General features: G+C 39.1%; 3 protein-coding genes across 3 annotated transcripts; all 3 read left to right on the top strand.

Moving 5' to 3' along the window:
* The first annotated feature begins 242 nt into the window (after positions 1-242).
* Positions 243-3,539, top strand: otos (otospiralin). Its single transcript, XM_040043681.1, has 4 exons — positions 243-681; positions 836-902; positions 1,360-1,383; positions 3,099-3,539. Exons 2-4 carry the CDS (start codon positions 845-847, stop codon positions 3,284-3,286), a joined length of 270 nt encoding a protein of 89 aa, XP_039899615.1. The 5' UTR covers positions 243-681; positions 836-844; the 3' UTR covers positions 3,287-3,539.
* A 361-nt stretch (positions 3,540-3,900) lies between these two features.
* On the top strand, positions 3,901-12,109 carry cops9 (COP9 signalosome subunit 9). The gene is made up of 3 exons (XM_040044300.1): positions 3,901-4,090; positions 5,362-5,434; positions 11,353-12,109. The coding sequence occupies exons 1-3, from the start codon at positions 4,028-4,030 to the stop codon at positions 11,388-11,390; spliced, it is 174 nt and encodes a 57-aa protein (XP_039900234.1). The 5' UTR covers positions 3,901-4,027; the 3' UTR covers positions 11,391-12,109.
* A 541-nt stretch (positions 12,110-12,650) lies between these two features.
* Positions 12,651-21,274, top strand: and1 (actinodin1). Its single transcript, XM_040044299.1, has 7 exons — positions 12,651-14,342; positions 14,808-14,882; positions 17,458-17,502; positions 17,865-18,010; positions 18,751-19,140; positions 19,563-19,769; positions 19,848-21,274. Exons 2-7 carry the CDS (start codon positions 14,810-14,812, stop codon positions 20,820-20,822), a joined length of 1,836 nt encoding a protein of 611 aa, XP_039900233.1. The 5' UTR covers positions 12,651-14,342; positions 14,808-14,809; the 3' UTR covers positions 20,823-21,274.
* The last annotated feature ends 915 nt before the right edge of the window (positions 21,275-22,189 follow it).

Genomic DNA, 22,189 nt, shown 5'->3' on the forward strand with positions numbered 1-22,189 from the left:
CTCTACTAAAAGAGTCAGGAGAGATTTACACTTGTGGCCATTCATGCTGCCTTTTCTCTTTCCCAGTTTTTGTTTGGGTGTTTTAATCAGAATTTACACCTCAGTTTACATTACAGTTGCTGTAGTAGGTTTTGTTGGGGTAAAATGTTTATCTGTTTATCAAAAAATGCTTGTCTGTTTATTTCTATAAACAAAGAATAAACATTTAAAAATAATAAAAGCCATTCAGCTCAGCTCTACTTTATCAGAAGTAAAACTGTTTTACAGCATTAACTATTAGACTCGATCAGTAGCAGGATAGACAGTGGTGGTCCAGAAGGACCAACTTGCTACTGTGTGCAATTTTTTACTTTCCTCCCAAATTAAACAGCTATAAATGAGCCTGAAATTCAAAACAAATCAAACTACTTCTTCTTTTTCTTTTTTTAGTAGGTGCGATGTGTACACAGCTGAGAGAAATATTTGAGAAAATATGAGGACAGCTCCCCTCTGAGTACACAGGGTACAGTATAATCTGGGTAAGGCCTGGCGGGGTTATGTGCTTGCATGTGTGTGTTTGCTTAAGTGTGTTTTTGGAGGTCGGCTGCCTCTTCCTTCACTGAGCCCCTCACACCACAGACCTCAGTGAACCAGCAGAAGATCAGCAGCATCTCATTGCACGGCTTCACAGACTATTCACAGGTAAACAGCTGCAGAGTTTGATTCTGGTTTCAGAAGATTTCTAGTATATATATCAAGATATTCACTTTATTTATTGTTTAAGAGATTTCACTTTTGCAACATAGACAAAAAAAACAAACAAACTACAGCATTGGTGGGCATTTTCTTCATTTAGGAGGGCGACATGAAGCTGCTGGTGTTGCTCGGTATTGTCTTCTGCCTCTTTGCCTGTCATCTCAGTGGTGAGTTTTTCTTTTTTTAATCCACAGAAAATATGTTCCCTTGAATTCAAGAGTTGGTGTGTTGTAGCTAAAGTTGAGTTTATTCATGCAGTGCAAACATTAATAAGTTTTAAGACTAAGTTTGATATATGTACATGTAGAAATGTCGGTGAAAATAGCTGGAAATCATGTGATGTAACAGTGCTGCTGGAAAGGATTTGTTTTGTGTACAAAGAGGACTCTGACTGAGTCTCCATGATGAATTCCTTCTGGTTTAGTCTGTTTGTGCGTGTGTGTGTGTGAATAATTAACAATAATATTTGAGGAGGCAGCAGGTATTTGTAGTCCCCTAGGAAAAAGCTCTCTTTTCCAGACCTGAATCCCATCTTTGTGCTCAAGGAATGCCTGAAATGTTAACTTTTTCCCCCCCTTCTCCCTCTCTCCCTTCCCCCCTTCCTTCTCCATCTCCTCATTGCAGAGGCCAGGATCATCCCAGAAGGAGGTAACTTTTCAAACTTCTTTTAGACGTCTTCAGACATATAAAAAAGCTCAATGAACTTTGCATACATGCTGTACATCAGAAGTAGCCACATGCGGCCGGTGAATCAAACCCTGCATTCTCTTTGAAATATATGTCCTATCATTATTATTATTATTATTATTATTATTATTATATCTGCATCAAAAGTTTTCTATAACTTTTCACAACTCTTCTGTAGATAACATTACAAGTACATGGCATATAATGTTTACAAATAGGAAAATGAACTGCTACATTTTTTTATTTCAAATAAATATTGGGAAGCATTGTCATCCATAAATTAGTCAATGTCTTTTGGTCAAATGAGTCATGTGGACTCAACACCAGGTTCATCATGAGGGTTATTTGAAGACATTCAGTTTTTTCCCACAGCCTTTTATAGCACTGAGCTCGACTCAAAGCAACTATGTCAACAGGGAGCATTCGTACAAAGGAAAGCCATTCATGTATATTTGAATTTCCTCCCCACACACTGTTGTTGGAATACAAAGGAGAAAGGGCGCGTCAGCTATGCTTGTCCTTAAATACTGACTCACATGACAGATGCTAAGTCATTATTTTCTCACATGTAGGCTCCAACAGCGGTGAGTGACCTCTGAGACTCTTGTGACCCTACCTAGGAAAAGAATTTCTCCACAGTGATATAAGCCTTGCTTATAAATGGGTGGATGGGGTGGTAACAGTCTTCAAATGGAATCTTAAAGCAACTTTAATAAACTAGAACACTTTTAATGCTAAAAAAAAAATCAGGATGCATAGATCAGGTATTTATTTAGAGAGAAATACTAGAGACAAATCATATTAGTTAATAATTTGGTCTTTTTAGCCTTTGAAAGGAGCGTTGATATGACATGCACATTTTTTTGTTTATAATAATCTCTTCAACTCATGACTTGTAGGAATTTATTCTACAAACTAACATTCAATTTTCATTTTAAACAGGCTTCTGCCTGGACACCTGAATTAACGTTTGCATTTAGCAGCAAGAGCAAATATATGATTTTAAATGCAATAAAGATGTTTCTAATGAGCTAATGTTGGTTGTATCTCTCTGAGAGTGGTAAACACCAGTTCTCCCTTCCCACTATCACCTGTTATTTTTGCTCAGAGGGGGTCATCTGATTGTTGGGGGTTTTGCTCTATTGTTGCAGGGTTTTTTTTGTTGGTTTTTTTACTTTAAAATATGAGGCAACTATTATTGTTATGATTTGCCAGTGTTTAGCTGTCAAAATAAAGCTTTTACACTTAGGATTACCTAATACAATACCATTGTTCTGTGATTGATTTGGGACAGCAACAAAACCCTTTGCTGATCTAAATACCTGGTGGAAATGAAAGCATTGTAAGAACCACATTTTCCATAGAATATGTTAAATAAGTCAACAAAGGCAATGCCTGTGCAGGGCTGTGGTTCACTTTGTTCTCTGTGAAAAATAAATAGCCATTGCCTCTCTTTTCACTTTCATATGTGGGAAAAGGTGCCTGTGATATATCAGGAGTTAAAAACACCTGGTGCTTTTCTGAATGTGTGAATATGAACTACTACCAAAAACTATATTTACTGCAAAATATCATCAGTAAATCCCTAACATGATACTTTATGGTCTGTAACAGCATCTCACTGTTTGAGACTGTATATGTACCCTGTCCTTTCTGACATGCCATGTGTCTTTCAGTGCCTTATGATGAACCACCAGCTGTTCCCTACTGGCCGTACACCACCTCTGACTTCTGGAACTACATTGAGTACTTCAGATCCATCGGTGCCTACAACTACATCAATGAGATGGCCCGGGCCTTCTTTGCCCACCAGCCCATAGGAGACACTCTAGGATATGAGACCAATGCAGGACATGAACACTAAGAAAGGTGCTAGACCCAAAAGAGAGAAAAAGTAACAAGAGCATGACATGAAAAAAAAAAGTTATCAAGAGGGTTTATTAAAGGGAAATAAGGAAATTATTATAAATATGAAACAAAAGGGGGATGTGAAAAGGAACACAGATTTTTTTTAGTAGCTTAGTCACATATATACAATAGAATTAGACATAAATAGCCCTCTTATTGTCATATAAAGTGCCACAAATAAATAAACAAACCATTCTTCAAATATGTAATGGAGTCTGAGAAATGATTTCTTTTAGTCTTTAAAAATCTAGTATTTTCTCTATACTATTATTATTATTATTATTATTATCTATTTATTTGTTATTATTGTTGTTGCCATTTTTGCTTTAACAAGAGGCTTACAAAAAGACTGTCAAAATTTGCGATCACTATTTATAGTATATTTTGCAGGCTGTCACAACAGGACTTAAATGGAGCAAACCGTACTTACCGTTTTAACTTTAAAGACTTGAACTTTAATTTGATCTATTAATTTATTAGAAATGATTTAACGTGCTTTGCGCGTGGTCATATTGAGGAATATTATAATCACCCATATTTTGCTGAGGGCGGACCGAAAGCGGCAAGTCAGCAGCGAAAACCGGGCATGAATTAGTGTTGCACACGGTTGTTTTATTTACCACCACTTAAGCCTCGATAACTGCTAACGCAAACGCACCGTTTGACCTAATTGCGGCGGAACTGCTTTTAGAATAACATGAAGCCTGCAGTGGATGAAATGTTTCCTGAAGGAGCTGGTCCCTATGTGGACCTGGACGAGGTAGGTTCTCAGATTTAGAGCTTTAAATTAACCGGCGTCTAGATGTGCTAACGCTAACTAGCTCCATATGTTTAAAATGACATGAAACGGAAGCGATGAATATAATCGCCTAGCTTGTTTGTTTTTTGTTTTTGTTTTGGGGTTGTTGTTTTTTTGTTTGTTTGTTTTTTACATTTAACTGCGTTAATACGTTACATTTTGGGTTGGGTTATTCAGTGTTCTTGATAGAAACACCTCAGCTCATCCCGTTAAATGCGTGCATGTCTATGCTGTTGCCTCAGCAAGAAGTCTGATTTTGAGTTCACCATCTTTCTGTGTGGAGTTTTCATGTTAACCCCGTGTTTGCGTGGGCTTTCCTGGGTACTCCGGCTTCCCCCACCGTCCACAGACATATAGTTAATGGGGTTAGGTTAACTGATGATTCTAAATTGCCCATTAGTGTCAGTAGGAAGTTATCTTTTTCTATGTGTTAGCCCTGCTATTGACTGTCAGCCTGCCCATGGTGTACCCCGTCTCTCACCCTACGATTGCTGGGATAGGCTCCAGCTTTCATATGTTTTGTTTTTTTAATGGAGAGTTTCTCTCTTGTTATTCCAACTTCCTCCCACATCCTAAAGACATGTGTGTTAGGTTAACTGGAGATTTTAAACTAACGTAAGAGTGAGACTGTCTGGTGATCTGTGCTGGGTATAAACCGCCTCTTGCCCTTTGACAGCTGAGACTTCAGTCCTAAAATATTGTTGTTGTTGTTGTTTTTAATTAGATTTAATTGCTATAACAAGGGTATTTTACAACTTTGGCATAGATAAGATTTGTCTTATCTCACTTTATATTGGGCCTGTTATCTTTAGTTTTAAATATAATTGTGAGTGTTTATTTTTTTGTTGTGTAACATTAAATCTTTGTGCTGGATATTAGTTAAAAGCTCTAAGTAAGCTCTGGCTAAATTGTTAATGTTAATTGCTTTTGTTTTCACTTGGAAGAAAAAAAATCCCATCCATTAGCAACATTCAAATTTTCAGGTTATCTCAGAATTTCAACTTAATAACTGAAGTTTCAAGTTATTTTCTCAATTTTGAGTTTATTTCTCAGAAGTTTGAGTTGGTAAGTTGAAATTCTAAGACCTGAACTTTTAACCTGTGGATTTTGGAAGAAATTTCCATAGCATGCACTGCTGTGATGCAGTAAGTGTAGCAGTTGGTGTACATGTACATGTATGTGTTAGATTTTTCTCATGTGGTATGACTGGTTGCACTGTTGTGTGTTTGCAGGCAGGAGGCAGCAGCGGTCTGCTCATGGACCTGGCAGCCAATGAAAAAGCTGTGCACTCCGATTTCTTTAATGGTAAGGGACAGGCTTCTGCATCTCTTCCCAAATTATTAAATTTGATGAGGATTAAATTTACTTCACTGATTCAATTTAATGAGGTTAGGGCTTACAGAGTCGAGCTGGAATTAAACATAAATCTTGTTTTCATATGGCACGGCTAAGCTACGATTCCTTAATTTGTCTCATGAGGCAAACAAATGTGATTAAAACACATGGTATAACATTCCAAAAATAAGCAACGGCATGCTCCTTTCTCTATTTATTGATCATATCTAATAGAAAAACGTGTGATGTTAACAAGTAAAAACCCATTTAAGAGTGCCCAGTTTGTAAATTTGCCTAGTTTAAGCAAGATTGTGTTTGCATGCAGAGAGGAAGGTTCTTTAATGTTCAAGGGAATAACAGAAAACTGGTAGACGTCTAGATTTCTAATAGGACAAGCAGACATTTTGCCTTTTCAAAACCTCCATTTAAAGTTTAAAATACATTAAAAGTGTAACTTAAGGTGCAAATATGAACAACTCAAACAAACATAAAAAGTCAGCAAATAAACTTTCAAAGACGTGAAATAAACCCTATATGTTCCAGTATATTATTTCAGTAATTTGAAAGGCTGTGGCTGAGAAAGCCTTAAACCTGTTACCCATTTTCTTCCCTTAACCACGTTATCTCCTCACATTAACCCTCAGCAATCCCATTGTTCCCTGTAAACACCAGTTTATGTGCAAACACAGACGCAGAAGACACACTATAAAACACCGAGCAAATCTGTTTTGTGCTGGCTGCCGGTGGAACAATTTTTGGCTCAGCAGCACATGACCTAGATAGAAAAGAGCTGATTGTTAAAAAGAGAGCGTGAGGGAAATGAGAGAGAAAGAGGATGGTAAAATGAGTTTATAGCTGCTGTCAGACCCAAACTCAGCGGGACACCTCGCCAGTCAGCTGCACACACACATTGGCACTCATCACCTGGGTCGTTAACACTGCTAGAACTGGTTCCCCTCTACCTAATAAGCTCTGTACTTAAGAGTATTGTAAAACTATAGATATCATCATATTTTAAAGCTCTTTTTTTAAAGTTGTTAGTTTTTTCCTGTAATTAAAGAAGGGGTTGTGCTGACTTGAAGAAGGCAAAGGTCCCCAGATCACATTTAAACGTGACAGGGTGAGTGCAGTTATGTTACGTCTCATGCATATGTAATAGAGGCCTTAGTCCTTGTATTTTGAAGCCCATTGCAGCATTAACACCTTTAAGCTCCGCTATAACTTGCTGTTCACACTTTGACATAAAAGTTTGGTTTGGAGCCAGAACCTCTTTTCAGGTAGTTGTAGTTGACTCTTTTGCCTCTTTTTCACTATAACCTACTTTGTTTGGCTTGACTTGATTTGACTCTAGTCAGTTTCGGATGTTTTCCATTAAATTTGGGTACCATCTCAGTGTGGGTGAAGTCATTATAGCAATGTAGCTCAAAAGTCCTGTGATGTAATTTGTACGTGACACAAACACAACAACAACAACAACAGAGGATATCAAGTTAATGTTATCTCTGGTGCTAAACTGACTGTAAGTCTCTGCACCTCGTCACTGGGCCATGGTGTTGCTCTGTGTGTAACCGTTCCTTGTTGCCAGGAATAGTGAATTTAATTTTTGTGAATGAGTCACTGACATGACTGAATCAGTGATATCACTCCCTGGCTAATCAGTAGCATGCAGTTTGTTGACGTCACATTTTTGGTTTAGCTCAGTCTGCTTGGAATCCCTGCCTACTGGGTATTAAAAAGTACCTGGTACTAGGACTGGGCCATATCATACCGTTCATGGTAATACCGGTATAATGTTGGGCAACAATAATATGGGTAAAACGCGCATGCGCAGTGCCTTTGTTTTCATACGCACATTGCAGAAAAAGCAAGGCGGCAACGGAGAATGAGAAGGGCGAAAGCGGATCGTTGAATGAAACGGATGAACCAGAATTGGTTTGTAAAAATGCTGCAACTTCAGTGGTGTGGAACTGGTTTAGCTTTCGTCCGTCAGATACACAACAAAGCACTATTTTTGGTAGAGCATGCTAGCGGGCCGTCGTTATTACTGTGTTTTTTGAAAATACAGCACACTTAAAATCAATCCTTTGATTTTTCTGAAAATCAACATGCCCCTTATAATCCTGTGTGCCTTATGTATGAACTCTGGTTGTGTTTACTGACCTCGAAATGATTTTATGTGGTACACGGCGCTCGAAAATCTGTCAAATGTTTTAGTACGACTTTGCTAAGCTACGAAGCCGCACCGCTTGATGGATTGTCGGAGCATTACGGCTATCGTAGGCAGGAGCCTGGCGGAGTGATACGTACTGTGCTTCAACATAATATTACTGTATTGTGTGTGTAGAAACTCTTTAAGTTTTGTGGATATTATACATGGTTATGCTGAGGATATGTTGGCCAATTTCCACTGGAAATGCCTTTTGGTTAAACGGTCAGCGAGGAATTTGCATTTGCACTGTTACATTTTTATATAACTTTAATGCACATAAAAAAAACAGCTGCTTCTTTAAGTAAAAATACATTGATTTTTTTTTTTTGCACTAATAAAGTTGTGGAGTTGTAAAGTATTTTGTCTAGTGTCAATTATATCGTCAGTTATATTGTTATCGCAAATTTTCAAATGTATATCGTGATAAATATTTTTGGTCATATTGCCCTGCTCTACCTGGTACCAGGTATTGTCCCCAATATGGAAAACCCTAATATCCGAGTCGAATCGAGCCAAGTCACATCATGCTAATTAAAAATGAGGCCATTGTTCTGGAGATTTCACTTTACTCTTATGGTCAGTGAATACTGGCTCTATCTGTTTATAGAAGCTGGATGACCATGCAGAACTGCTGGTTTATTTCAGAGACTCTGCCCTTTGACAGGGCTCTGTAAGTGTGGTAGTATAAGGTCAATGCAACAGTGTGAAACATGAGATTTTTTTCTTTTCTTTTGAAGACAGATTGTGAAAGTGAGGTGTGTCAAGGAAGCTTTGGCTTTTATGCCATATTTTTACACCGCTGAAAGTCATTACAGGTAGCCAGAGGGCAAACTGTCCCTCATTACTGAAGACTGAAGAATGTTCACTTCGTCAAACAGTTTCTCAAGCCTGCTGTTGCGAATCGTAGCCACCCTTTGGACATTTTGACAAATTAAATTTAGTCTGCAAACCTTCTTACATATGACCGGCACAAGTGGTTGCACAGTTGTATCAGTATTTTCTGTCTCACTATGTTGGTGCAGATTTCTTAAAAACTTGGAAGGTCAGAGTGCAGTTTAGACTAGATATAACACGATACCACTTTTTTATGTCCGATACCGATATGAATCCGATATAGTGTATTTTTTATTTAACAAAACTGTTTTTTTAATATCTTGCTGCATTTTGTATAAGTTCATACTAAAGTAAAAAAAAAAAAACACTAAAGCTATTCTGTTAAACCTGTATGCAAAAAAAAATACGCTGCACCCAAAATATTTCATAGTTCATCAATACTGAGCTAATAAACTTGAACCCTACACCATCCTCCCTATTCTGTTATTTTAAAGAGTACTTAGAAGAAATATTAAACAACCTAACTAGTAGGGTTGCCAACTCAGAGCAAAACAAAAATAGGGAACCACCCTCTGCCTCGTGATGCTTAAATTAAAGTTGATTACATTGATTAATGCACGTGTAAAATAAATAAATAAATAAATAAATATGCACAGAAACAAATTATTTTTCTACAATAATTAAATAGTACACAGTACAAGTACATTTTACATCAGATTAAAGCTTTGGGTGTAAGATTCAGACAATTATTTATTAAAAGCGAGACATTTTAAATGAGAATAAGAAAGAAAAGTATGTCTTTGTGCCCCCCTTCCCTGTTAATGCCCCACCTGGCCCCCTGGCAAAACTTTGCTAGATCCGCCCCTGCACAGTTACCAGCCGTCAGATTCGTAGAAAAGGATCCTGGTGTAGAAAGTAATATTAAATAAGTTCTAACAACAGCTTATCAAGCTTAAACGTGCTGCTGTTGTTTAGCCGCTGGCTTTCTCTCTCTAGTGCAAAGTGGGCCAAAAACAAAGAAGAGAGACGGGAGTCGCAACAGAAAAGCCGATCAGCTGATCATTGATCAGTTTCATGATTGAAGTAGCAGCAGGAGAGGGAGAGAGAGAGAAGAGGCAGTCGCTCCATATATCGGTTGTTAAACTTAACGTGGGAATGCTTTACAAACATTCAGAGATTAACTTACACATTTGCTTTACTTTTCTCGGGAATAACTTTCTCAGAGATGAAATGCCGGTTTGGTAGCGAGGCTCCAAATGCTCAACCAGACCGCCGACAGGTGTCGCACGCCACAGCCCCTCTATCAAGTGACGCATACTGGTCCGACGTGCTAAGGTGATGAGCTGAGTTATGTGTGATATTTAATGGATCGGATTACATTTTTTACTTCTCTCCGATATCCGATCCAGTAATTTAGGTCAGTATCGGACCGATACGTAATATCGGATCGGTCCATCCCTAGTTTACACCAAACAAAAACTCACAGCTTTGCATCCAAGAGCAGTTAGTATGCGGCAGTATGAGCACTGAGAGAGACGGATAATGGTCATAATTGTCATAACTGAAAATTCATCACTTAAGGAAGAAATGCTTGATTCATGCTTATGTAAGCAGGTTCAAATTTGTGCATTTGCATCTTAATGTATGTGTAAAATAGTGTCACATCTAAGGCAGTTTTAGGAAAGTTCCACCTTGATTAGAGGGAATGTAACTGATATTAATAGACAGTCCCCCATTCACTTGATAAGTTTCTGGTGACTTTCTCCTTCTGGCCAGTAGTAGTGGCACATGGCAACACTAGAGCGAACATACTGCCTCGTTTTGTTCCCTAAAGATCTTGTTAAAATTCCAGTTATTGACCCTGGATGAGAAATCACTTGTGTGCTATTTTAACCTTTTAATATCGAGCTGTCAGAGCCAGTTAGATCCTCTGGTGATGAGTAATTTTCACACCAGTCAGACTGTTAAGTTTGCTAACTGGCCTGTTAGTTTTGTCAAAGTGGGGGAAAAGTCTCAGAAGAACCTCATAATGTCTTCTAATGAAGTCATCTGTAGTGGTTTAGACACCATGCATTCTCCAGATGTGAAAATACTGGCTTTTTAGTAATATTGTTATGTATTTTTAACCTCTAGGGTTGCAACTAACAAATTTTGTCATTAACTTGTTTTGTTTTTTTTTTTTCATTATGTCATTAATTAATAAAACAATCCATTGGCCAATTATTTGTTCCTCTTCCTTCTGGGGTTCCAAGTATATTTAAGTGGTTTCCATCTACCCAACACTCATGTCCCAAGATAATAAAATAGAAATCACGAAAAATTAAATGTTTCCACCTGTGATGCTCAGACCAGTCATATAACTTTATTAACTCGTTGTGTGAACAGATATGTAAATAAAGAGTTTTCCTTGTCTTTTTAAGGCCACAGTTACACAGACCTAGAGAGCAGTCAGTGAAATCGACTCTTTTCAGAAGACATAAATTTTGCTTTGAACTCAGACTTTTTGCTCACACTCACAGATCAATTACTGCTTAGTGGGTAATTGGCAAGTGTTTGCAGATATGTCAGCATCTTCTGTGGAACTGCTCATCAACTTGTTGGTGAATACCTATTTTTTTTTTTCTTTCTTAACAACCAGTGTTTGCCAGGCAGTCACCAACCAGTGTGTAGGTCTGCGTCACTGGGGTATAAGATAATTATTTATTTATGTATGTGTTGTGTTGGTGGTGCACAAAAAAAAAAATCTTAAGTATCTACAGAGCAGCATGAAATGTGATCAGTATATAAAGTAGATTTAAACTCTGTAATTCTTTCCTTGTCTTTGTTCTCCTGTTTCTTTTTGCAGATTTTGAGGATCTGTTTGATGACGATGACCTGCAGTGATGACACCTGTTTGAGCTGCTGAACATGTACATAAAAGGAATGAAGAAATTGCCCCATTCTCTCTACAAGTCTCTTATTTGTACAGCTTCCCTCGTGTAAATCACTCAGCCCAATATTGAAATAAAACCTTTTTGTTTTTACAAAAAAAGTGATGGTGAACCAGGTGTCTGAATTCTGAGAATCTCTTACATTCCTGCTGAAGAGAAAATTATGAGTATGGTTTTGGTGTCGTCTTGTTTGAATCTGCTCCTGCCTGGATTGTAGGCTTGTTTCTCCTGAGAACCACCTGTTAGCAGACGTAATTACATATGTGTTAACGTGATCACTCAATGATCAGCGGGAGCATGATGGGACAGGAATAGGGCTGGAAAAATGTGGAAATGCTAAAAAAAACCAACAACTCCAGAACAAATAAAGATGAAAGAAATAAAAAGCCAGTGTGCAATAATTAAGGTATGACTATGCAGGAACAGCAAAGTACTGTAAACAGAGAAAATGGAAAAAAGATGTTTCTCCTCGTCCACCCTCTTTTTTTAATGGCCGACTATACTAAAACCAACTTCTTCCAAGTACTTTGGTGACAATTTGTGAATTTTCCAGCATGATTGAGCAACATGTCTCAAGACAAAGCAATAACTTAATTGCACAAGATCAGAGTTTGGATTCATGGCCAGGAAAACTCCAAATCTTAATGAAACTGAAAATCTGTAGTGAGGCTTTAAAAACAGGTGGATGGAAAGATTTACATTACAAGTAGCATGCTGTCAAGAGTATTTACCTAATGCTTCATAAAAAGTTTAATTTTACTTTACTAAAGGCAGATTTTGTATTTAGTATAGGCCTCGGATTATGGAAAGTTCCAAACTACAGCAGGTCATCAAGTGGAAAGCCTGCTATGGGAAACATTTTACAATTTAACGCCAGATTAAAACCAATGAGGTCAAACACTAAGGTTACTAAAAGAAAGCTCTTCTGCATAGCAGATAAATGAGATATACAGTAAATGCATGTGAAAGATTTAGTGTTTTATTGTAAAAGGACGATTACACAGGTGATACTGTCAATAAAATAACATTTGTAATGAGTAGTTACATTACCAGTTGAAGCGCAGTGGTATTTCTGACATATACAATCACGTGGGCTCTATGTAGGCCTGCGAAAAACTAGCTTGATCCTTACAGCTTTAAAAGTTAAGAGGGTACTAAGCATCCAAGTGCTGCTAATCAAATGCACTTTATAAATCACTTATCCCTTTATGCAATGCTCAGAGAAACCCAAGAGCTCCATCTCAGACTACGCAGGCCTCAGTTAGAATTTTAAATGTTAAACTTCATGACAGTGCAGTAAGATAAAGACTGAACAAGTATTGTTTATGGCAGCACAGCTTAGGTTTGCAAAAATTCAGTGGAACAAACCTTAAAGTCTGGAACAATGCCGTTTGCACAGGCAAAACTACATTGGAGATGTTATGCACTAACACCTCATACGAGCTGTTAAGCACTTTGGTTGAGGGCTAATGATTTGGGTTTGTTTTGCAGGCAAAGGACCTGGACAACTTAAACCCATTAGGCTGATGGTGCAATTCTCTGTATATCAAAGTGTTCTAGAGTCAGAAGTAAGGCCACAAGTCTGACAACTAACATTTGGCCCAATTTAGGCCATGCAATGGGGCAATGATCCAAGCACAGAAGCAAATCTCCATCAGAATGTTTGGAAAAAAGAAAAAGTGTTGCAATGGTCCAGTCAAACTCCAGATCTCAACCCAAAATGAAGCAACGCTGTAAAGAAGAGCAGGCCTCTTCCTTTTGCTCTACAAGGACTTGCAGTTTTCTCTAATGGTGACCAAACTAAAACACCTCAAGCTATTCAAAATCCTCCAACTGTAGTTCAGTCTTTAGCTATTTCACAATCAGTCATTTAAGCACCATGTTCAAAATCTTATACTTCCATAAATGTTAAACATATTCTCTCTCTGGAATAAGACAATGTTTAAAACTGATTTTCTCTTAAAAGTCATATTTGTTTTAAATTAAATTACATTTAGTGTCAAAAATATTTTCAGTAAAAGAACCAAAAACAATAAAACCCCCCTGCAGCTATTCTGGACATAAACCTGATAACATTACTGAATGGCTTAAATGAATTATAGGCTTATATAGTCAGATGTGGTAATATTGCATCATATATCTCAGATACATCGTTTTTCTACTAAAATCATTGTGTGTGTGTGTTTGTGTACCTGTGTGTGTCTTACGTGGCTGGCATGCCTGAACACAGTTAAACTCAGGAGGAAACTGTAGATTATCAAATTCCTCATGTGTGGACCAGCTGTGCTTGCATGTTGTGTGTGTTCAGACAGAAGCTGTGGTTTGGCCCTCATTGAGGTCTCTGAGAAGTGCTTATGTGGCACCTCAACGCCCCTTTATTTTACAGCCCTGTGTCTTTCCTCTGCCTCCCCTGTGGTCTTTATTTTACTTTACATGAGTTATTGTTGCATCTCTGAAACAGATGTGATTTCTTACATTTAATATAATTAAACAATCAACCGTGAAGTATCTTAAATTAACAACTTGAGGTTTCTTCTTTTCACCCAATACTCCACGTCTTCATCTTTACTCCGAGCTCTCCCACCGTCTCTGCTGTTCTGTCTTTAATTACAGTGCCTCCAATTGGCTGAAAGTTTCAGCCAATCAGGCATCTTCTTGGGGTGGCCCTTGACCCCCCTCAGGTAATCATGCTGAGCCTTTTTTAGTGCGTGTCAGAGATGATGGGCTCACTTTAAAACGTTGCTGGATCCTTTTGTCAGATCAGTCTGTAAGAAGAGCTGCAGGGCAGGCAAGGAGTCCCTAACACACACACAAACACCTCCCACGTACACACCTGGTGGACTGAGCTTCATCCGAGTCCACTTTGGATCCTCTGGAAGGAAACTCTGAAGTCAAACAACCGCAGGTAAGAGACCAAACAGTGCAGTCTGTCTTTACTTTTGGTAGAATCAGGTACTTTCCGAGGCTTAAAATTCTGCTGAAATTCTGCTGAAAAACACCTGGTTCTGTTTTACTATGACAAACCAGTAGATTGAACCCAGCCAGGAGCCGTTGTGGCAACATGTTTGTTTCAAGAGTTCAATTCCAAGCCACAGGTAGAGGTCACTTCTCCAACTGTTGAGGCTTTTGATAGAGCTTTAAAGGTTTTGTAAAGTTATTTTTTAGCTTTAAAATGCATCTTTGTGGGAAAAATAGTGACTAGTGGCTAAAATATTACTACTATGGCTGATTGGACCTTATTTTTGGAGCCAGTGATCAAAGTATATGTGAAAAAAAGGATTTTGCATCATGTGAAGTGTCAATCAGGTACAGGCATAGAAAGGATCAAAGTGACAGTGGTTTTCAAGATTGTGTTTTTGTTGCGCTCCAGTCATGGCTGAAAGAAGACGGACCAGTTTCTCCGGTGTGTTGATCACCATTGTGCTGGCTGTGATGCTGCTGCCTGGTGAGTACCCAGCAGACATGGGACATTACAGACGGCATCAGATAACAAGGCCAGATTGTCAGCTATACATTATATTATAGCGAATTATGGAAGTGATGACAGGTAGCTAAATTATAATGTTGATTAGTAATCTCACAGTGTAAATATATTCATATTATATATTACTGCAGATTGAAATCTCTATTGGAAGAAACAGTCACAATAACACAATCAGAAGATGCACAATTAGGAGCCCAATAAATTAAAGAATTATTAAAAAATATTTGCAAGACAGCAAAGCTCAAAGATCTCCAAGAGTTTGGAGGTTAGTCTGCTTTATGGGTGCATTCCAAGCTCAGTGACAGTGTTAGGATGAAAATGAAAATGTGTTAGTGGTGAAAAGATGGAGCTTTTTCTTTTATTTATATTATATACATTGCTTGGGTTTTTGGTAGGTCTGCAACAAATATTTTCTTAATCAAACTTGAGGGTTTTGTTTCTAAGTGCCTCCAACAAAGTCTGAGATAATGTCATCAGATATCTTAGATGCAACCCCAAACCTAAAGATAATCACTTTGAAATTGTATTAAAGGCACAAAAGCACTAAAACCTCACATTCCAAAAACAGCAACCCATCATATCTTTCATCACAACAAAATTTATCAATATCTTACACTCTTATCTAATACTTCAGTGTATACAAAGCTATAACTAATTAAAAATCTGTCTAAACTCATCTTATTCAAACAGGCTTCAGCAACTTTCAACTACTTTTCTAGCTCCACTTTAAAGCAAAGGTACCTGTAAAACACGGTGCCTCTATGACACGTGGATACTCTGAAAGATAAGCACACTCCCCAAAAGTCTTCAGTGCTGAGATGCTGCCATTTAAAGTGAAAAAACATCCCTGAAAGACTGCAGTTTCCGGTGAATGCTCACTTCTCGCACTGCAAATCTGTTCTTAAATACAGTCCTTGAGCAAATAAGAGTCCATTCATGTCCCGACTGATGGGTAGAACAAAAGAACAATGATGACATAAAAGCCTGTTTCCAGTTTTACGAGTTGAAAAACTGAATGATTGAAGAGTAAATCGTGAGGTGAAGGGTAGACTTTACTGTGGGCAAGAATGAGTCATTCAAGTCCACACTGATGACGAATGTCAGCCATTATTTCTTAATGTTAGCAGGGACACAGCAGTGATGAGTGACTTTCTTTCTTTGTCTGTTTTTAAAAAAATTAAATATTCATGAATCAGAGCTTTTACCTTTTGCATTTAGGTTGACATGCAGTTATTTGAAACCATTAAAAAACACACAGCTGGCTATAGATCAGCGTGATACTAATAAAGCTATTCAGAGCCAGAGGATCTAGCTTTTAGACTTATAACATTTTTGATTTTGTGGAGCAGTTTAGCAGCTTATTTTTCCAACTTTCCTTTGATTGTTCGAGCCTCCTTAAAATGCATTTGCCTTGAGCTATTGCTTCATTTCAAGGTTCAGTTTGTTAAAGCTGAAGTTTAGTTACAGTACGTCTGATGAGTTCATGAGAACTGGGTTTCACATATATCATCATGCGGCTCTATAACATGCCTGTGATGCTCATATATCACCGGCGATGTTGCAACATGGAGACAGGTTGTTCCCCTACCACCTGTTTCCAGTTCTCTCTCTTCTTGATTGACATGCTTTCTTTTAAAATTGGTTTTCAAAGTTACGCTCCCTGATGGATAAAGGGGAAAGAATACAGTAACGAGGAAGAGGAGGAGTTACTTTGATCAGTAAAAAAATTATTACCTGTCAGCATCACCTCCTCTATGCCCTCTTAAAGTGCTGCTGTTTCCAGATGTGCCTGCCATTTTTTACAGGCTTGTTAAAAGAAAGAAAGAGAGAAATAGAGCGGATATACTGAGGCAGCATCATTCAGACCACCCTCCTCCTCCTCCTCCTAAACATCACCATGGGTCACCTTCCCACCTTCTCCTTTAATTCTGTTGTGTACTTTAGGATCCATACTTTTAGTTTAACCTCACAGGTGACAGTGCATATCCATTCTTCCAATCCAAACATTAAAAAAGAAGAAAAGAAGAAGAAAAATCAAGAGATTAATGTTTTTTTCCACTTAAAACACACGCCACGTAACCCTAATTTATCCCCTGTGGATCTTTTTAAGGCTGTCATCTGTTCCTCTCTTCTTCTTCCTCCGTCTCCTCTTCCTCCCCTTCTGTGAGGGACTAACACCTTCTCCCTGCGGAGATGAAAGGAACCCGGAGCAGAGCTGAATCTGAATCTGCTGTTCCTTCGACTTCAAACTGTGCACACGTGTGCATGTATGTGCATACAGATACACACGGCCCTTTGAAAGCACAGCGTGGGGCTTCGTGTTACAAGCGCCCCTATAAAAATCTACAAAGAACTGCAGTAACCAGTGCTTCAGGCAGTGCCAATTAGCCCAGCCCTATTTAATGAAAACTATCAGCCCGTAAGCATTTGAGGTTTAATGTCATGTTATCGCTTGGATATTACAGACAAATTAGATTAGAAAGAATCAGCAATTTTGACTTCAGCAACATCTGTTTTTGCTTTTCTCTGTTTGCAGCATTCTTGTCTGCTGGACCAATTGTGCAAAAGCCCAGAGGAGATGGTAAGTACGTGGTTTTTACCTTTAAAGATACTTCAACATGTGTGTTTGTTTCTAAAGAGTGCACGGTGACCGAGTTTTTGAAAAGTTTGTCCATGGAAGAGGTTTGTGATTGGAAAGTAAACACAGATTTATGACTTCCACCTCACCTGGCTTCTGTGTAGCTTCAACTCTTGACCCTGTGATTGAGAGCTAATGTGAGATGGAAGCAGTTTTCTAGCGAATACAAAAAAAAAGGGGTTTGAGTCCTTGAATGTTTTGTTGGAAACTTTAAAAGTCACTAGAAAGTCCTTGAATATGATGTCAGCGTGGAAGCCTTTGGATCAGCCGTGTCTTCGTTTTTTCCCCTCATCTCCTGCCCTCAGCGGGGGAAAGCATCCAGGAGAAGGCGGCTGCTGCAGCAGCACACAGGAGGCTGATCCGCAACCGCAGGAACATCAGCTGGTACAAACAGCACTCTGACTTCTGGGCATGGTACAAGTACTTTACTGACAACGGCAACCAGGAGGCAGTGAGTGAACGCTTTGTTTTCGACATTAACTGTGTCATGAAATGAAAGTTTCCATGTAACACTTCAGCTGTTTAATATGAAACAAAACTCTTTAGTATTGACAAGTCGTTAATGAGATGATTGGTTCTCTTATATTTAAAGCTGCTCTAATTAATGCTTTTATATTAACCCTTTAAAGCCTGAACCATGAAATAATTAAAATGGATTTTTAAGATATTAATGTACATGCCAGCTTATTTGTATTGTATTTGCCAAATCTGGCATTTGTTTTGCAATGTATTGCTTAAAAATGTGTTGTGCAGTTTATTTAGGTTTTTTGTGGGGGAAATAATCATGCTGATGATGTAGACGTTGCCATAACTCACAAAAACTGTATGTATCAAATGTGAGGTATTACAGGTATTACAGGCTTGAGTCTTTTGCAGTGACCAAACCATAAATTATAATGTGACTGGATGTAATAAAAGCTGAAAGTACTGTTTATTAATAGGAAGAAGCCGGTTATTACTGCTGTTTTACAGTCTCATACTCTTATATTAAAAAAGCATAATTAAAATTGCCAGAGTACAAATGTTGACCACACAGAGTTTATAATTTCGGCCAGAGATAGTTTCTTTCTGAGCGCCTCCCTGTAAAACTGGATGTTCAGAGAGTGGTGGTTCTCTGAGAAGCCTTTTACTTTTATTGATGTTACATGTCATCAGATCAGTGAAAAAACAATAAACCCTTACTCCCTTCAGATTCAGGAGATGGATCGCATCTTCCTCGCCTACCTCCAGAACAAGAACCGTGCTGAGGGACGTCGCTCTTACAAGGCCTACTTGAGACACCTGGGAGATGTTTATAAATCCTGCTCCGATACTGAAGACCCCAACTGCGTGGCTTCCTACACCAGCAGGGCCAGTCCTAAAGCGGAACCCCCCAAACCTGCCCCAGTAAAAACCTGTGACCCCACCAAGGACCCCTACTGCATGTACATGGCTTTAGTCCAGGGAAAGAGCCCTTACAAGCCATTGGTGCTCCCGGCTGCCACCCCTGCTCCTCAGTACGTCCACTCTCCTGCTCCAGCCAAGGACCCTCAGTCAGGGTACTACTACTACTCGCCGTCCACGATGCCTTTCCTGACCATGGTATGCTATAGTATTTTTTGTGCATAGTATACATGTATATTTACTGTATTTTAATTAATTAATTATTCATTGCACTTTTTGTATCATGCCATACAAAATATCACAATTTTTCAAACTGTTTACAACTGAAAAACTGATTATTGTTTAAATTTAAGGTAATTTAGAGAGTTTTTAGAGTTCTTTATTTAGAATTTAGAGTTCTTGTTGAAACATATGTTATTATTAGATAATAGAACCTTAGACTGCTGGGCAGTGGTGCATCTGAAATCTCCCATGGGTAAGATTTGCAAACCTATATCTATAATTGTTGCCCAAGATGGATGCATTCAGCAGGAGCAATAATTTAATTGCTTACAAATGTTTTCGATGAGAAAAAATTTGCACCCATCTCATAATATGGATCCTTGTTTCTCGTGCTTCAGGAGCAGAAGGTAGAGTTGCTGCGGATCTGTGGCTCTGATGATGTGGAGTGTCTGCAGTACCATCTGAAAGCTGCTTATGGGTATTCTGGTGGGTCCCGTCCATCATATGCCCACCTTGGCTGTGACCCCAAGAAAGATCCTGCCTGCAAAATGGTACAGAAAGCTCCTGCTGGTCTCTACATGAATGCCTATTCTGCCTCCAGTACGGTACGTCTTATTCGTCATACTAATTTCCTTCAACAGCTTTCTGCATTACTATATTTTAATTTTACTCCATCCCTCCAGGCTCCCCAAGCTGCACCAGGATCCTGCAATCCTCTTTTTGAAGACGGTTGCAACCCTCTTACCGCCACCAGAATTTCCACTTCTCCAGAGTCATACAAAAGTAACGAGAGAGATCAGGCCGCTGCCATCCGTGCTGCCCCTCCTGCTGAGCAGTATGACCCCTATTCCATGTATAGGGATTCCTATTCTAATGTTAACAGAGTCACTGATCCTTATGCTATGTATCGCCAGGCCAGTGCCCCAACTTCTCCTCCAGCTACTGATCTCTTTGCTGTACTGCGCCAATACATGGCCCAAGCTCACACTAATGACCCATATGCTCCACGTATGGGGGCTGCTTCTGAGTCAAACTCCAACGATCCTTACTCTACTATGCGTGATGCAGCAGGCACTATGCACCTGCACACCCCTCCCTCCCCCAGGCAGCAGCACCCTTATTCCTATCCCAGTTATGAGGAACCTGCCCAGGAGGAACGCCACCCTCTGGGTCCCCCAGGCAAAACCAAGGAGGGCTACGACTGTTTCATTGGCTATGACCGTGAATGCTATCCCGTGAAGCCCAGCGCACCTCGCTCTGGAGTTCAACGTCGCATCCCTTACCCTGCTGAGGCCTATGAGCCCCACCTGAATTCTGACGGCACCCGCAACGGCGTCCTGGAGCCTGTAAACCCACACTGTGACCCCGAGTATGACCGTGACTGCCGCCTGCGTCGCTATGAGACCGAGCAGCCTCAAAGGCAGCCTGAACGTCATGCAGCAGAGGACCACAGCCAGACGGCAGCCGAGAGAGAGCAGGTTAATCAGGACCAGTATGAAGCAGAGCCCTACCAGAGCGGCCAGGAGGAATCTCACACACCCTACCAGCCTCTCTCACAAGGCATGCCCAGCCTCCAGGACATACTGAGGCGCTATGGAGACCAGTATCCCGGGCAGGAGGATCACAGAGCTTATGCAGACAACTACCACAAGAAGTAAACAGGCTAACACGCACAAAAGCATGCAGATGGACATGAATGCACAGTCCCATGCGTTCCTGTAGTTCAGCCCTTGAACGCCTCATGCCCCGAGAAACCAGTTCTATCTGGACCAGAGGTGGGACACAGGTGAATTTGATGGACCCAGAGAGCAAGTACATGCATGTACATCCCAAACACAGCTTCTTGCTTTGGGAGCCTGCTAAAAACTTTCCTGGAACGCCTTCCTATAACTTTAGTTGCTTCAGGCCTGATGCTTTGATTTATTGCTTTTTACTTTCTACCTTAAACTCTCCTCTGTGCTTTCAAGTGTGTAATGACCTCGCAGCTCTCAGCTTTGCTTCTGTATCTGTGCATTATTTTTAAAATGAAATATTGTTTATTGCTTTTTGACACAGATGGATTGTCATTTTTTTTCATTTTAATTGTTCTAATAAAAAATACAGAAATATGTTTGTTGGCTTTGATTAGTTTTTTTTTGCATTTTACTGCACCATGACATACTGACTAGCTACTATAATCACGAACAAACTGATCCACTCAGAAAGAAAAAACATAATATGGGTATTTGGGGGTTACATCTATGATATAAAAGCTGAAGTAGAGTTTTAAGAAATATAAGCATCCACTGATTTTTGGTTTTTCATTTCTTTTGAATGAATGCAAAGGGGGGGAAAAAAAAATCCCGACTTGTATTATATGTCCAAAATAAATAAAAGCAAACTTTAATTAGAATCAAGCATTTCTTGGGTATTGCACGCTGTCTGCCAAAATCTTGAAGTCTTCTGAACAGAAATATATATTCTGGTCCAGGGTTACCATTTGAATAAACACTGGACAGATTAGCAGGCTTTACTCAAATGACAATTTGCACTCACATACCGTGTACAAAACTTTAAATATACTTCACTTACACAGACTATAGGGTTTATCATTTAGTGTAAAATTATTATTATTTCTACTGATGCCCTGAAGTAAATGCAAAAAGTGTAAATTTCTTTTGTCAATTATTCTCTTTCTCTGTCTCATTAACACACAGGGGTGGCTGTAGCTCAGGAGGTAGCGCACGTCATCCACTAATTGGAAGGTTGGTGGTTTAGTCCCTGGCTGTCCCAGTCTGCATGCCAAAGTAAAGTATCGTTAGCGTGCAACCCTCAGGTTTTTTTCTGAATTGTTTATTGGACTGTGAATGTGAAGCAGAAAGAACTTGGAAAGAAAAAAAATGCTTGAATGAGGACTGTTGTATAAAGCAGTTTGAATGCCCCAGTCAAGTAGAAAATACTACGAACGAGTGTTTACCATTAACATTAATTCATGCATGTCATTGCTTTTTGAGAAACACTCACATGGGATTTTAATAGTCTTCCT

This window comes from Simochromis diagramma, unplaced genomic scaffold (assembly GCF_900408965.1).
Source record: "Simochromis diagramma unplaced genomic scaffold, fSimDia1.1 OVJJ01000602.1, whole genome shotgun sequence".
In the NCBI taxonomy this organism is placed as follows: Eukaryota; Metazoa; Chordata; class Actinopteri; order Cichliformes; family Cichlidae; genus Simochromis; species Simochromis diagramma.

Coding starts and splice junctions, on each gene's coding strand:
- and1 (XM_040044299.1), top strand. CDS start 14,810: ATGGCTGAAAGAAGACGGACCAGTTTCTCCGGTGTGTTGATCACCATT. Junction 14,883..17,457: donor GGCTGTGATGCTGCTGCCTG/GTGAGTACCCAG, acceptor CTCTGTTTGCAG/CATTCTTGTCTGCTGGACCA. Junction 18,011..18,750: donor ACAACGGCAACCAGGAGGCA/GTGAGTGAACGC, acceptor TACTCCCTTCAG/ATTCAGGAGATGGATCGCAT.
- cops9 (XM_040044300.1), top strand. CDS start 4,028: ATGAAGCCTGCAGTGGATGAAATGTTTCCTGAAGGAGCTGGTCCCTAT. Junction 4,091..5,361: donor CCTATGTGGACCTGGACGAG/GTAGGTTCTCAG, acceptor GTGTGTTTGCAG/GCAGGAGGCAGCAGCGGTCT. Junction 5,435..11,352: donor GCACTCCGATTTCTTTAATG/GTAAGGGACAGG, acceptor TTCTTTTTGCAG/ATTTTGAGGATCTGTTTGAT.
- otos (XM_040043681.1), top strand. CDS start 845: ATGAAGCTGCTGGTGTTGCTCGGTATTGTCTTCTGCCTCTTTGCCTGT. Junction 903..1,359: donor CTTTGCCTGTCATCTCAGTG/GTGAGTTTTTCT, acceptor TCCTCATTGCAG/AGGCCAGGATCATCCCAGAA. Junction 1,384..3,098: donor CAGGATCATCCCAGAAGGAG/GTAACTTTTCAA, acceptor TGTGTCTTTCAG/TGCCTTATGATGAACCACCA.